Below are 15,812 nucleotides of genomic sequence, written 5' to 3'. Positions count from 1 at the left end.
AAAGTTTTATTTATATAATTTATGTATTAGTTTTTTTATTTATTTATGTATTAATTAATCAAATTTTTTTCATTTATTTAAATTCATTCATTTGAATATCTCATATAATCCCTTACATTGCTATTGTTTAATTCATGTTGTTACATTCCAATAGAAATTACATTTTAAAATTTATTAAAAAAAATAATAATAAAATTTTAAAAATAAACCTTTTAAAGTGGAAGAAAATCAAAACAATAAAATGTAAAAAAAAAAAAATTTGTGGGGGGGGGGGGGGGTAGGGGGGGGGGGGTGAAAATTGTCTTTCCATGTATCAAACTAGCTGATATATTTTAAAAATATTCATGGTTTGATGCATTTCTATATTTTATGTATTGTTTTCATATTTATTTATTTATATATTTATTTGAAATTGTCATATATAATCCCCTAAATGGCTATTGAAATATAATATATATTAAAATATATAACGAAAATAAATAAACATTAAAACTATTAAAAACATCCAGGCAGGTAATTACATTAAACATAAACATTTACATAAATGACACATTTTAAAGAAACAAAATTAATCATTTAAAATTAATTAAAAAGATTTTAATATATAAATTTTTTTGAGGATGAAATGGTCTTTCTGTGTATAAAACTAACTGATACATTTCTTTAAATGTACATAGTATATTGTACAGTATTTATATATCTTCATGTAATGTTTTATATTTATTTATTTATATTAATTTGTATAATCCCCAAATTGCTATTGACTAATGGAAGTTTATTCATTACACTACAAAAATGTTTAAAGAAATTAAATATTAAATATATTAAAAATAGACATTAGATAAATGCAACATAAAAAAGAAAAAAGAAAAAGGATACCACATTTTTTAAAAATAAAAATACGTAAAATATTAATTTATTTTGTAATTATAACTGATATTTTTAAAAAATGTACATGCTTTGTATGATGTGAAAAAAATACCTTGTTTAATGAATTCACCCATTTATAAAGAAAATTAATAAAATAAAAATGTGTGTGTTTTCATTTACAAATGTATATATAAAACACGAAAAACAAAAAAAAAAATAAAAAACAATGAAACGGCAAAACAAACAAAACACGAAACAAAACAAAAAACAAAGCAAAACACAAAAGGAAACATGAAACAAAAAAGAAAAGAAAACTAAACTAAAAACTAAACTAAACTAAAAACATAAAACATAAAACACATGCAGCAAAACACAAAACAAAACAAGAAACAAAACAAAACAAAAAACTAAACAAAAAAACAAGAAACAAAACACAAGACAAAAAAACAAATCAAAGCAAAGCAAAGCAAAAAATTAAAAATTAAACAAAACAAAACACGAAACAAAACATCATGAAACAAAAACAAAACTAAACTAAATTAAATTAAACAAAAAACATGAAACACAAAACAAAACAAGACAAAAAACTATTTATCAGCATTTGGAACTCGGGAAAAACATAATGTCTGAAACCGATCTCAGAACAAGCTGTGAGGTCTATTGCTGGACACTGCCACACAAAACTAACATGAGCTAATTGCTCCCCTGTGGTTTCTTAAACTAATTAACTACTCCACTGCAAGAAATGATGGCAGATTTTCTCCAACAACAGAACATTTGTTCATTTTAAACAGCCCAATTTGACCAACAAAATCACACAGTAGTCAATCAACCCCAGAGATGTAACGTTACAATCCCCTTTCCCTTATCTCCTCACTGCCATTTAACCCGTTTTCAATGAGAAATCATCAAAAGTTTTACTCTGACAAATACATACCAAAAACTTATCCGGGTCTGCTCCACTGGCATGTCCCACAAACACTCCAGCGCCAGCATCCATGTCCATATCATCAGGCGAGCGCTCGAAATTGACAACCTGAGGATCCGAGTCGCAGTTAAAGTAGAGAGAAACCTGCTCGTTCAAAACGCTGATGGAAAAGCGCGTCCATATGTTCAACATGGAGGAAACAGAGAATCTGGCCGCCTCATAGGAGCTCTGCGAATCAGGCTCGGTGTAGTAGAAGATAATGGACTGTTTGCCTCTTTCCACCGCCGACAGCTTCACGCCAACATACATGATGTTCTGAGTGGGGTCAGTGATGGAGAAGATCACGCCAGGCTTGGAGGATGTGGGTTTTATATTGAAGATGAGGGAGAAATCGCGGTAGAAGGGATTGGGCAGGTGGGCTGCAGCAGACTGACCCACATTTGAGCTTGGTCCAAACACATATCCAGGACTGTTTGCTTGGTCGAAGACTTTGGAGACGCCGTTGGGTGGAGGATCGCCAATTAGTTGCAACAGCGACACTCCACTTTCTTCTGTGGAAGAAAAGGAGAAAAATATAAATAAATGGTTTATTACAAAATCCCACTGAATAAAATACTGCAGTAAATGTTCTAGTGTTTCTAAACCATACTATAGTCAAGTGTTTTATAGTGTACAGTTGAAGTCAGAATTAAACCTCCTGAATTATTAGCCCCTTCTATATATTTTCCCCAATTTAATATTAATAGCACATATTATTTTACTAGATATTTTTCAAGATACTCAGCTTAAAGGACATTTAAGGGCTAAACTAGGTTAATTAGGTATGCTAGGGCAATTAGGCAAGTCATTGTATAATTATGGTTTGTTCTGTAGACAAATATTGCATAAGGGGGCTAAAAATATTGATCTTAAAATGTTTTTTTTTTAATTTTTTTTATTAGGACTGCTTTTTTTCTACTCAAAATTAAACCAACAAGACTTCCTTACAAAGAAATATAGTATGTATGGCTATAGTATGGCTCAAAAACACTGGTATTTAATATAAATTACTGTAGTATTTTTTATATGGCAAAACAAAAAATTGGACAGTCTGGAAGAGCTGCACGATTAATCATTAAAAGATCCCAATCTCGATTTAAAAACTAAATTCAAAGTCAACATGCTTTACATATTATTATTATTATTATTATTATTATTATTATTATTATTAAAGCTTTGATGACCACAGGGGTTTATTCAAATCTGCATTTAACAAAGAGAGAGCAGTCATCATATTTGGTCTTTAAGTTTTTCCATCTAGTATTATTATTTTTATTATTATTATTATTATTATAGAATTATCATTGCAATTAACGTAATTAATAATTATCATTATTAATGTATAGGTAACCCAAAAATAAATTGTCATTATTTTCTCACTCTTCACTTGTTCAAAAGCTATTTGAGTTTCTTTTTTCTGTTGAACACATAAGAAGATATTTTGAAGAATGCTTGTTGTTGGCCACCATTGATTTCTATTTTTCCCTACCATTCTTCAAAATATCTTTTTTTTTTTTTTTTTTTTTAGAAATGATGAGGTAATTATTGATTGTCAATTTTGGGTGAACCATTCCTTTAATTGTATAGAAGTACTTGGATAACCATCTATGAACATAAAAAAATAAAATAAAAAAAAAACTTACAACTTGAAAGCAAACTGATTCTTCTAATGATACATTGACACTATTAATGACATATTTGTCATTAAATTATTGATCAAGAGAATATTAAAAATTCTGGGTGATCTAGTAATGAAACGATACATCTTTATGAGCAAGTTTATGAATCATACTTTCAAACTTAGATTTTAAAAAAATATTATAATTTAAATGATCATTTATTCACTCTTTTGTAGTTTAAAACCTTAATGAGTTTATTTGTTCTGTTGAGCACAAAAGAAGACATTTTGAAAAATGCTGATTTCTGCGACCCACTGACTTCTATGGTAATTTATCCCTACTACGAATGTCAACAGGTCCCAGCAACGAGAATTCAAAAAAACATCTCCATTTGTGTTCAACAGAAGAAACTCAAAGGTTTAAAACCCCATGAGGGACCATAAACTAGGTCATTTTTATTTTTTGGGTGAATATTCCTTTAATGTAATCTCCTAAACCATAAATATCTAAATAATGAAGCCAATTGGTAATTGGTGCCAGCTAAAAACATTTTTCAAAACATCTTCTTTTGTGTTCAACATAAGAAAGAAACTCATAAAGGTTTAAAACCACATTAGGAAGAATAATAATTCCCCCCCCCCAACCCCACCCCACCCCAAAAAAATTTTTTTTAAAGGTTTATTAAAGCTAATTAAGTTTTGTCAGGACCTCCAATAAATCATTATTTAACTTTGTGATCTTTATTTTTAATGTACAAAAAAACCCGATTTGCAATTGTCAGTTGATTAAGAATCGTGCAGCTCATTGGTCAGGGACGGACAACAGCGTGGGACTGGGTTAAAAAGCATTTCATTAGTCTGCTCAAATACATATTGTGGAGGAAGTGTTCAACATTGACAGTCGTGGTGGAAAATCAAGCAGTGGATTTTGCCTTGTTTTAGTTGTGAAATGTTATAGGAAAGTATTATGTTTGGCAGAGTGTAGTGTCTTTTGTGAGCAAAATGTAGTTGAATTCTTGCTCAGAAAAAGAAATGTATGAATAAAACAGACAGCTGGCGCTCTAAAGAATATTCAGATAGATTGTACATGTATGGGAATGTTTGATATCATGAACAAACACGCAACCTTCTGTTTGAGCAAGAAAACACGTTCACTGGAACGCAAAATGACACAAGGAATTGTATAAGAAAGTAACATTCTAGCTCATTGTTCCCAGAGGACATTCATGAACAAAATTTACTATGGTATTATTGCACTGACATGTTTAATAAATGCTTTACACCACGAGAACACTGTAAATTATTTTTATATTACCCAGGAGACAAAGGTTAAAAACATACAATACTTTTTTCTCGACTCTTTTCTTGAAAATATAAAACTTGTTCTTGCCTAAGGAAGAGAATTTCAATGCTTTTTCAGTTTTAGATTGCTCAGAAACAAGGAGTTAACAGAATTGTACAAGTATACTGTAAAAATGCTTAAATAAAATAAAAAACCCATTTTAAAACTATAAAATAGTTTATTAATACATTAACAATTCCAATAGAAATATATAAAATACTTAACAAAAATGTACAGAAATATAAAATGAATGCATGCGTGCATATAAATCAATCAATTTCAGACTGGCAGGTGAGAGCATATGGCTTGCCCTGCAGAACTTAAGGATGGAAAGCATCAAGCTCATGCTAATGTCACTCAGCACAGACATATTTAGCTAGTTGTGAAGATAAGCTAGACATGGAAACATCACAGGTTCATGTGCTGACATGTCATGAGGAGGAGAAAGAGGTGTGAGGTTACAGCTGGACAGTGCAAGACCCTTCCTGTCTACACACACACACACACACACACATTCACACACATTCTGTACATAGGGCATCTTTTGAGTGATTCCTGCCCAACACATACCTCTTTTTTCATATTGTTCATGATGTTTAATTGGACAATTTTTTTGACTTGCATTGTTTGCTTAGTTTCGTCAGAAAACATTTTGGTTTTAGTTTTCTGTTAGGATAGTCTGTTTGGTGTGTTCCACTTGTTGACTCTCATCGAGGTCATGTTGTAGGGAGTTTCCCCAATTGAGCATGTATGTCGATTGTGATGAAAGAGCAATCTGATTGGCTGTTCAGCTACAAATCAGAGCACTTGCTTTTTTTTATGACAATTGATGATTCTATATGCTGAATTGGGCAAAAGTCCTCCAATTTGAGCCTGATGAGAGTCAACTAATGAAACAGGCCAAACAAACTAGCCTGACAGACACTCACAGATGGTGAGATGCTACCTAATGGGTGAACTTCAAACTTAGTATATCTCAGCCTTTACATGTCATAAAACAGCAATTTCAGTCATGTCTCGTAGGGACCAGAACACTTCACGATCCAAGAAATAAAGCCAAGTTAGGTAAAGAAACACAAACTAACACAAACATTAAATTAAATTTTATCCTATTACTTAAATAAAAAATAAAAAACAGCAGTTGGACTAGTCTGTATTACACTGTAAAAAAGTTTGGTTCCATAAATTCCTTTACGAAGTCTTAACACAAATCAATTAAGTTAATTTCAAGACTTTACACTTAGCTGATGATTGATTATAAAGCTTGTTTGGCATGCTGTCCCGGGAGAGAGCCCTGAGTTTATAAGGTCCTCGAGCCCAAGGCTCCCTCCCGTTTGCAAGGCGAGAGGGGAGTTTGAGCTCAGGTAGATCTCGAGAAGTCCCCTGCTGTAGAAACTAATGAACAGATGGTGATTGCTCTTAACAGATTACTACTTACTAGGTGCATGTCTGTGGTGCCAATTTGAATTAGTCAATTAACCTAAATTGCATGTTTTTGTACACTGACCGAGATTTGGGTTGATATAACGCAGCATTTTTTTTTTTTTTTTTGTAGTGCAGAAACTAGAGGGCATTTGACTGGACTGAATATCTTATGTAGTCAGTGATTTCATAAAATATTGGTGACCCTTAGCAAAGTGAAGAGACATGCATTTAAGAAGGATTTTTTTTCGTTTTGTCTCAGTTTTAAAGCACACTACACTGTAAACAAATATATTTTAATACACAGCTTCAGAAATTGATTCACAAGTGTTTTCTGTTAATTTATGGTTGCGAACTGCATTATAGGAGCTTGATCTCTGCTCTGTCAACTTTTGATGTTAAAAAAATTAAACTCGACAGTTTAACAAAGTGACTTTCATTGACATTTCAGTAGTTTGAAACAATATAATGTATACAAAACAATATAGAGAGAAATAAGTCTTTAAAATTGTAGAAAATGTACTGGCAGTTTTTTTACAAGGTTTCTGTACCATAACCCTTTGACTGCCACTCTACCAAATGGCTGACCAAGTTTTTACTGTTTTAAAAAATTAGTGTTAAAGTAATTTAAAGAATGACTGTAAATAATAATTTACTGTAAATAAACTGACTTTAAATAAATAAATGATAATAAATAATGCTTTTACACACACAGCATTGTTGGTTTACAAAGAAAATCAAACAATCCTTTTGCACTTCTACACTTGCTCTCTTGTTTTTTTTTTTTTTCAATAAAACTAAATGCATGTTAACTGAGAATCTAACAATATTTTATGCCATACTTCAAAAAGAAAATATGATTTAGTATTCAGAAATGTTTTATTTTGAATATATTTTTTTAATAAATTGGTCTTACACTTCGTATTTTCTGATTTTTCATAGTATATGAATTAATTCCAGTAATTTTACCAAATGGGTTGTGGTTGGAGGGGCATTCGCTGCGTAAAACATGTGCTGGATAAGTTGGTGGTTCATTCCACTGTGCCGACACCAATTTAATTAAGGAACTAAGCTAAAAAGGAAATGAATGAATGAATTTTATTATAAACCGACATATCAACCATTTGGTAGAGGCTGATATTTTAGAAATTATGGGATTTGTTGAAAATTATGCATTGATTACATAATGATTATGCATGTGATAACTAGCGACATTAGGAGTTAAGAACTGCAATCCAAACATTGTTTTCTTGGCAGGGCAGTTAACATTCAACACCAACCAAGACAATATATCACTTTAAACTATTAAAAATGATGATAAAAGTCACTTTTTTAACTATTCAAGGTTCCCAATAGTCCCATAATGAAATTCAAAAGCAAAAATAAATGGAGAAAATAAAATGTATCACAAAATACAGAAAACTGCTAATTAACAGATATTTTTTTCCATGATAAAATATTAACACCACCCCTTTTTTAGATTTCAGAGGGACATTATGTCAACTTCTTTGAACTTTGAGACGCTTTCATGTCATGAAGTCAGTGTTTTAAACAATCCAAAAAAAAAAGACTACAACTACAGCTCACAAGCACATGGTCGTATTTATCCAACAAGGATCAAAGACCTTCAGGGGCTTACATATTCATCATTAGGTTCAGATGCTGCTTTTGTTACGAGTCGAAACAAAACCCTTCTTTCTTTTATTGCACATGAAAGGATTAGAAAAAGAAAACACCTTACATATGGTTTTGGTGCGAGTTTCTGTTGATGATGTTGAGCTTGGGTTTATTTAACAAGAGTTCAGAGTTTCACTGTTCAGAAAGTAAAGCATGTCTTTAGATCATGACAGCATAATGACAAGCTTAGAAGAGAAGGAGGAGATTTTTGGAGCTCACCTCACATTCCTGCACATGTTCAGGTGCTGTTGTGTAAACAGCGGACATGTTTAACCCCCAAAAGACTATCGGCCAGGAGACGATTGTCAGACTTTTGAAAATGACTTTAGGGAAAGCAGAATCCTAAAACTGCTGCTTTTCTGACAGCGGGCAATAAATTTTCATTTCAGAATCCAGATGTGTGTGGGGATAGACAGACTTTTCCTGCGCCCCCTAAGGCCTTGTGCGTCTGCTCTTGTACATGAATGCAACAACCCAGACATCTGACACTAATCACTGTCATAAAGACTTGTGCAACTGAAAAGTGCTTCCATTTTTGTAACAACATCATCATTACTTGGTCCAGTCCAATCGAGATCAAGACTACTAGTGTCAAGACAGAAAAAAACTGTAACATAATTATGAGGATTTACTAATGTTATTTAAAAAGATTTAAAATTTAGTTTAAACAAAAATAAAATAAATTAATTACATTTTATTTTAATTATATATTTATTGTTATTTATTATATCTATGATTAATGTTATATAATTAATGTTTCTTGTCTTCTTTAATAAAAAAACATTTTTAAATTTCACTGTAAAACCCAAAAGGTTAAGGTAACTCAAACCATTTGAGGAAACCGGTCGAAACAAACCATTTAAGTTCAAAAACTAACCCAATTGAGCAAATTTATTCCATTTGAGTAAACAAAGCAATTTGAGCACAGTAAAACCCAATAAATAAAGAGAACTCAAACCAGCTGAATAATGAAAAATGCAATAAGTTAAGACAACTCAAACCATTTAAGGAAACAGATTGCAACAAACCATTTGAGTAAAAAAAAAGGTATCTATATCAATACTGTGAACTTGCTCCATTTAAGTTGAAGTAAAGAAGTATTTATTAACTCTTTACCTCTAACACTGAGTTCAAAATTCTTTTTAAAAGAGTAGAATTAACTTTCAGTCATTTAACTAAACTCATTTCATTTGATAAAGTTGACTGTTGGTTTTTACAGTGCAAGTAAAAATGTTATCAAATGTTTTTTTGTTTTTTTTCAGAAATAATAAATCAAAATTAAGTGGGTTTTTACTTAAAACATTCTAAATTATCTGCCAGTAAGGTAAGTAAAATAATCTAATTTCAAACTGAAAACAAGATTATTTTGCTATTGTTTTTACACTTGAAAACACTCTAAAAGTAATACAATAACTTTTACTTGTCTAGAAAATGCTTCTTGAATTAATATTTCTTGTAGATATCTGGACTAGAAACAAGACAAAAACTAGTAAACAATCATTATAAAACTATCCAAAGAAAAATTAATCGTTTTTTTATTGCAGTGTGATTCATTTTGTATGTCACAACTACACAGGGCACATTTATGTATGAAAATAAATAATGTAATTTATTTTTTTAAAAACTAAGAAAGACAATTACTTTATAGAATATTTTTAAGATTTATTTCATAATAAATAATCAAATAAAGAATAATTAAATAAGTTTTTAATCACAGACATCGATTTATTATCATTTGTACATACTTTTGTGTCAAATCCACCATTACATGAACTTTAAGTTCCAGTCTTGCACCGCTCTCATGCACCTGTTCCAGATTCCGCTGATTGCACACACTCACAACCGGAAGATCATTATGGACTGATTACAAGGACTATGTACACAGCACACACATACACAATTCATTGCTGAGTCTTGATATACTTAATTGTGAACATTACGATGCGGTTTCCTTGCCTTGCCGGTTTTGACTCTCGCCTTGTTTGTTTATTTTACTGTTTATTCTTGTTTTCTGCCTGCCTTCTGACAACTCGCCTGTTATTTGTTTACAAATCTGGATTATCTGCATAAGCCTTTTTGCCCCTGTGTTGACCATTGCTTTCCTGACCACTCAATAAACCTGCATTTGGATCCGCACCTCCCTTGTCAGCGTCTGCTTCACGTTACATCATGATTCTAAGAAATCTGCCAACTTTATAATGTAACTAGTTTTACATGTCTGCTGAGGTATGTCTATTTATTTTGTCTGCTGAAGTGTGTCATTTTTTTTCCATGTCACAGACTGCTGATGACCTGTAGCATCCATATGTTCACCAAACAATCCAACCTTGACATAAACATCTTCTCAGTAGTCAATGTTTTACTATAGACCAGTAAAGATCTTAAAGGGCCCCATGTTAGAGTTAAAAATTAGCAGTTTAATAACGTGCCTCTTTATTTACTGATCCATGTTCTTGACCTCTTCAAAAAACCAAAGAACAATGAAGAAGAAAAACACCACTTTGTCCCACATATTTCTGGACTCTTACACATTAAAACTCAAATAAAATAAGACTTATGGGCTCATGATAGATGTTCTTTATGGAATTATTACCACATTCTGACATGAGAACATTAATAGCCAATGACCTTACAAAACTGTGGAACAGCATTAAAAAGGCTGGACTGTTTATAGTATTCTGCATATATGCATGCATACAGTACATAAATGACATACCCTATAGCAAATATTATATTATTTATATCATTACGAAATGTAAAATATGTTATGACATGGCTAAAAAGTTAGCAATTATGTTTCTCCTACTTTATTCACATGCATTCTTATTAAGATATTTGGTACAGTATATGCCAAACAGCACATTTTGACAGCTTAAACAAACATAAATTCAAAATGAAAACATCTTTATGGAAAAATAAATAAAAACTAAAAAAAGTACTTCAATTATGAAATGAAGACAACAAACAACACTACATCTAGGTTTTTATATGAATTATTAGTGCTATAAAGCAGTAACAGTACCACTGAATTCATTCATTCATTTTCCTTCGGCTTAGTCCTTTATTCATCAGCAGCGCAATGAACCGCCAACTATTCTGGCACATATTTTACGCAGCAGATGCATTTTGTTAACATTATCATTACCATTGCTTCCAATTGGAACCAAGTACCATACATTTTCTCAATCACTCATACCCCAAGGCCAGTTTTTGTTTACCCAATCCAAACTGCAAACAGAAACGGCAACTGGCCCAGGTGGGACTCGTACCAGTGACCTTCTTGCTGTGAGGCAACAGTGCTAGCCACTAAGCCAATGTGCCTTCCCAGTACCACTGAATGTGTTGCTTATGTGTATAACTGTCAATTCAGCGCAATTGTATTGTTGTAGAAATATTTTTATATTAACAAAAAAATTAACTACATCAGATTTAATATAGCACGGAAGAGTCAAAGACTGAAACTTAGAATCAAACTAGACCGAAATAACAGAAACATAGTCTCCACATTTAAAAACATTCCCTAATATGAACATCCACCCTAAAACTAGCTCTATCAGCTTCAACTTAGATTGGTTTACATAAGATTGGCATTTTAATCTGTGGGTTTCTCAGAACGCATTTTCCAATCAAACTTTTTAAATGAGATGCAAGCTGTAATTAGTTTATCCTAAAACGTTACGAGGCATCAGTTATTAATCCTGAGAGGAAAAAAAAGTCAAAATATGTAATTGACCAATATTACACACTTAAATGTAAAAAAGGATTACTTCGAGTCAGATGTCAGGAATCGAATATATCACACCTGACATATTTACGTCAAACAGGCTTGTAGAATATATTATTGACTTCTGTGCCATAATACAGTACATTTCCATGCAATTGGAAACCAGCACTGCAGCACATCCATGTCTTTTGCCAATACATTGTAAGTTAATGTACTACATAATCCAATGTGACATCAACACTGCCAATTTATCGCAACAAACCCCTTTAACCTTGGCGGCACAAAGCCTTTCAACGCAGCACTTCCACATTTAGACTTTTTTCTGACAGTCAAGTCATCTTGGCAATGGCAGGATTTGCCCTCTCAGTTGATCCATTACAGAATGAATTGAGCACAGTGTCTATTGGCGTTCAGAGGCTCCATTGTTATAAAAAAGGTCCATGAAGCGCCTCTGACCCAGTGAGAAATCTAGCACAATCACTTCCATTTTCCAACGAAGCCATTTTCCCCCAAATCTAATAGCTCTTACAAGCTTCAGTGGAGTCCAGACACTACATAACCCCATTTTGATCTGTGACACTATTTGAGAAAGCTTTCAGAACAGCCATGGGAGGATATGAGACAAGACTATTGTGAAGATAGAAGAAAGTGTGTGTGTGGCAGCGTGAGAAAATTATGACTACAGTAAATGTACTGACGCTATAACAGAACTACTTTACACATTCAAGCCACACTCTTTTGGCTGAGAAAAAATGTATACTTGTATTCAGAATAATCCATTCAATCAATCATCAATAATAGAGAATACATTTAAATGATGTTCATTTAAACATTCTATCTATATCAAATGATCAATGTTAATAAAGTATTAACATTTACATTAATAATACATGTTTTTGAGCAACAGATTAACATGATTTCTAAAGGATCAAAACTGTAAACCAGGGTTATTCAATTGGCAGCCCGCGGGCCAAACTCGGGCCCAGAGGCAATTTGTTCTGGCCCTCCAAATGGTGTGCCCAAGAAATCAAAGGTAAATTTAGTTCAGTCGAAAAACGGTCACTATAGTTATAACGTGTTGTGCGTCTGTTCGATACAGCAGGAGCTGCAGTTAAAAGGCTGTGCAGAGCATTAGTCACGTGACATAAGCGAGTGGCGCAAGCTACCTTTAGGTGGTAAGCCCAAAGACTATAAAAAGGGTGAGACATATTGACTGATAACTACTTTGTGCTCGCACATCAGGTCAACAACAGGTTTCCTAGACGCACTGAAAACCAACTTTGCCGATACGTTTGATTATTTGACAATCCCCGATGAAGTGAGGAAATTTGTTAAGGACCCTTTCTGTGTAAAGGTTGACAGGTGGCAGCTTTTTGTTATATTTATTTCTTTGTTTTATCAACACTCCTGTTTTTCGTTTGATTTATTTAAATTTAATTCCAAATTCCTATATTCTTTGTATAATATCATCATTTAATAAATTGTTATTTTTGTTTCACATATTCCTTGGTTGTGATTTCTCTTATTTTCACCCAGCACCAGTAGAAACTTAATGTTGCGTCTCTTCCAATATAACAACATTAACACGTAATAACATCCATTAGCCTTCATATTTAATTTTGTTTGATCCGTCCAAAGTTGTTTCAAAACTATTTCAAATTTCAGTTCTAATTTCCAGCAAACGAATTAATGAACAATAATAATGAAGTGTGGTCAAAAAATAAATGAATTAATAAATAAAAAAATAATAAAATAAAATAAAATAAAATAAAAATAAGAAAAATCGATTAGACTGCGATTAGGGGAAAATATCTCGTTGCGATTTTTTTTGGACCGAAATTGCAATTGCAATTTGATTTATGGTTTAATTCAAGCTTCAAGCTGATTTTGATTTATTTTAATTTGCCATAGTTCATGACAACTGATACCATGTCTGCGAAGCCTCACGACACTGTCGCAGAAAGTCTAGCATGTTTAAATTTTCTGATGCATAGCAGATTTGTTTTGAAGCACTTGAATGTTATTAAATTTATATATATATATATATATATATATATATATATATATATATATATATATATATATATATATACTGATTTTATATGGAACTAATCAAAGTGTTTCAAATTGCTATTGCAATTTGATTTTGATTAATTTGACAGCCCTAGTGTGTGATAGGGCCCTATATCTGCAAAATATTTTACTGGTAGTTTAAAACTGTAATAATCTTAATTTATGGAGCATGTGCACAACACTGTTCTCAACATAATGAGAAATATTTGACTACATTATGGCTCGTCATTTACACAACTAGGAAACGTAGTGGCACAGTAGGTAATGCTGTCGCCTTAAAGCAAGAAGGTCGCTGGTTCGAGCCTTGGCTGGGTCAATTGGCGTTTCTGTTTGCATGTTCTCCCCCGGTGAATTGGATAGGCTAAATTGCCCGTAGTGTATGAGTGTGAATGAGTGTGTATGTTTCCCAGAGATGGATTGCAGCTGGAAGGGCATCCGCTGCGTAAAACATGTCCTGGATAAGTTGGCAGTTCATTCCGGTGTGGCGACCCCAGATTAATAAAGGGACTAAGCCGAAAAGATAATGATTGAATGAATGAATGAATTTACACAACTGTGGCATTTTAAAGCCCTGTAAATGCTGAATTCATACAGTAAATGCATCCTTGTTTCTCCTTCAAGTGAATCAAAAGTTAACTAGCTTATAGTAGCATGGGAGTTAAGGTTTTACTGTATGTCCCAGTACTGGAGCAGATGCAAATTCTGATGCTAATTGCTTTAAATAATAGAATAATTAACAAAAAGACAATCGATTGTAGTTAAAGAGAGACTCGAGAGTTACACATTAGCTTGTCCTTTGCACACGGCCCCAGAGCCTCACAAATCTAACAATGGCTTGACACTGACACTAAACATTTCACTTTCCAACACAAATAGCACACCTGCAATTCATTCATGAGCTTATGATGAAACAAATGTTAAATCCTTCACATGTAGCTAACATCAGAACAATATCATTAGCATAATTAAAACCATGAACTTAATACGTGTATGCAATCTGCACCACCATGGGGAATCCATGAGGAATGGTTTACAGCCGATGGGAAAGCCTCGCTTTGACATGCTGTTTGCATTATAAAAACATTAATATTGTGGTTTGATCTTATCTACCATAAACCCTGGATGTCTCAAATTACAGCCTAATCTAATTTACATGTTTACATTATCTAGGATCATATAATTGAGGTTGATGACATAATTGTTATTGTTTTAAAACTATAGATGTTTCCCAAGGTTGGTATAATTTTGAATGTCACTTTCTGTACAGACAATAGCACATTTTTGTGTTTTATGAATCTGTCTACCATTAATGGCTATGAAATAAATCAGTTTCATTTCATTCAACTCATAAAACAGTGTGTGCATTATGTACAGTATGTTTGAGCAGGGGTGACGGTAAGGAGGGCTTTAGGACAACTCTGAGATGCCTCTTCCCATTCACTGTATGGTTATGTCTGTCCTACGTAGCCCAGAGAGTCACTGCTAAGTGATATCATTAGATGGTAAACTGTCAAAGCAAAGATTTCCTCAAATTCAATTAAGAAGAATAATACTGGGTTCACACCAGACGCTAAGTATCGCTTTATATTACTTGCAAGGTATGTTTTGCCCTGCATGAAAGTTTACTTCAAACTCAAAACTTATTTTGACACAATTGAGGCAAATTTTGCATGTTCACATCAAATGCATCACTTCTACAGGTTGAAAGTGCCATGTGAAAGGAATTTCAATGTCATTATGCACCGTCTGGTAAAAGTTTGCTTCTATTCTATTTCATAAAACAGAAAAAGAGAAAAGGGTTGACAATTACTGACAGGTTTTCAAAGATAAAGGTCTGTTTATTCACCAAACTTCTTTTGCAGTAATGCTACCACTACTTACATAGCCAAGCATCAGATTCAATAGGTTATGTTTTTTCTTTACTAAAAATAAAAATATTTTCTAAACTTTCCTAGACAAAAACTGTGACTGAGAAAAATTAAACTGCTGAAATGCTTTAGTGTTTTTTATATAAGTATTTTTAGGGTTTTTCAGCATTTAATGATAGGACAGTGTAGAGAATGGACAAGAAAGCATGAGGAAGAAGAGACATGGGAAGGATCAACAAAGGACCAGGAAT

The 15,812-nt window shown here is 32.6% G+C and overlaps 1 protein-coding gene across 3 annotated transcripts in view; it reads right to left on the bottom strand.

The window, feature by feature from the left end:
- col18a1a (collagen type XVIII alpha 1 chain a) overlaps window positions 1–15,812 on the bottom strand; it is a 108,743-nt gene that overhangs the window by 43,258 nt on the left and 49,673 nt on the right. For all 3 annotated transcript variants that reach the window (XM_087266781.1, XM_087266780.1, NM_001349195.1), the window contains exon 2: window positions 1,808–2,349. In XM_087266781.1, the coding sequence (XP_087122907.1) occupies window positions 1,808–2,107 (300 nt within the window). In that variant the 5' untranslated portion in view covers window positions 2,108–2,349. The remainder of the gene's footprint in view (window positions 1–1,807; window positions 2,350–15,812) is intronic.

Source organism: Danio rerio, chromosome 9, assembly GCF_052040795.2.
Source record: "Danio rerio strain M-AB ecotype USA chromosome 9, GRCz13ab, whole genome shotgun sequence".
NCBI lineage: Eukaryota > Metazoa > Chordata > Actinopteri > Cypriniformes > Danionidae > Danio > Danio rerio.
Note: the sequence above shows the minus strand (reverse complement) of the source record. Positions and strands in the feature narration are given on the sequence as shown.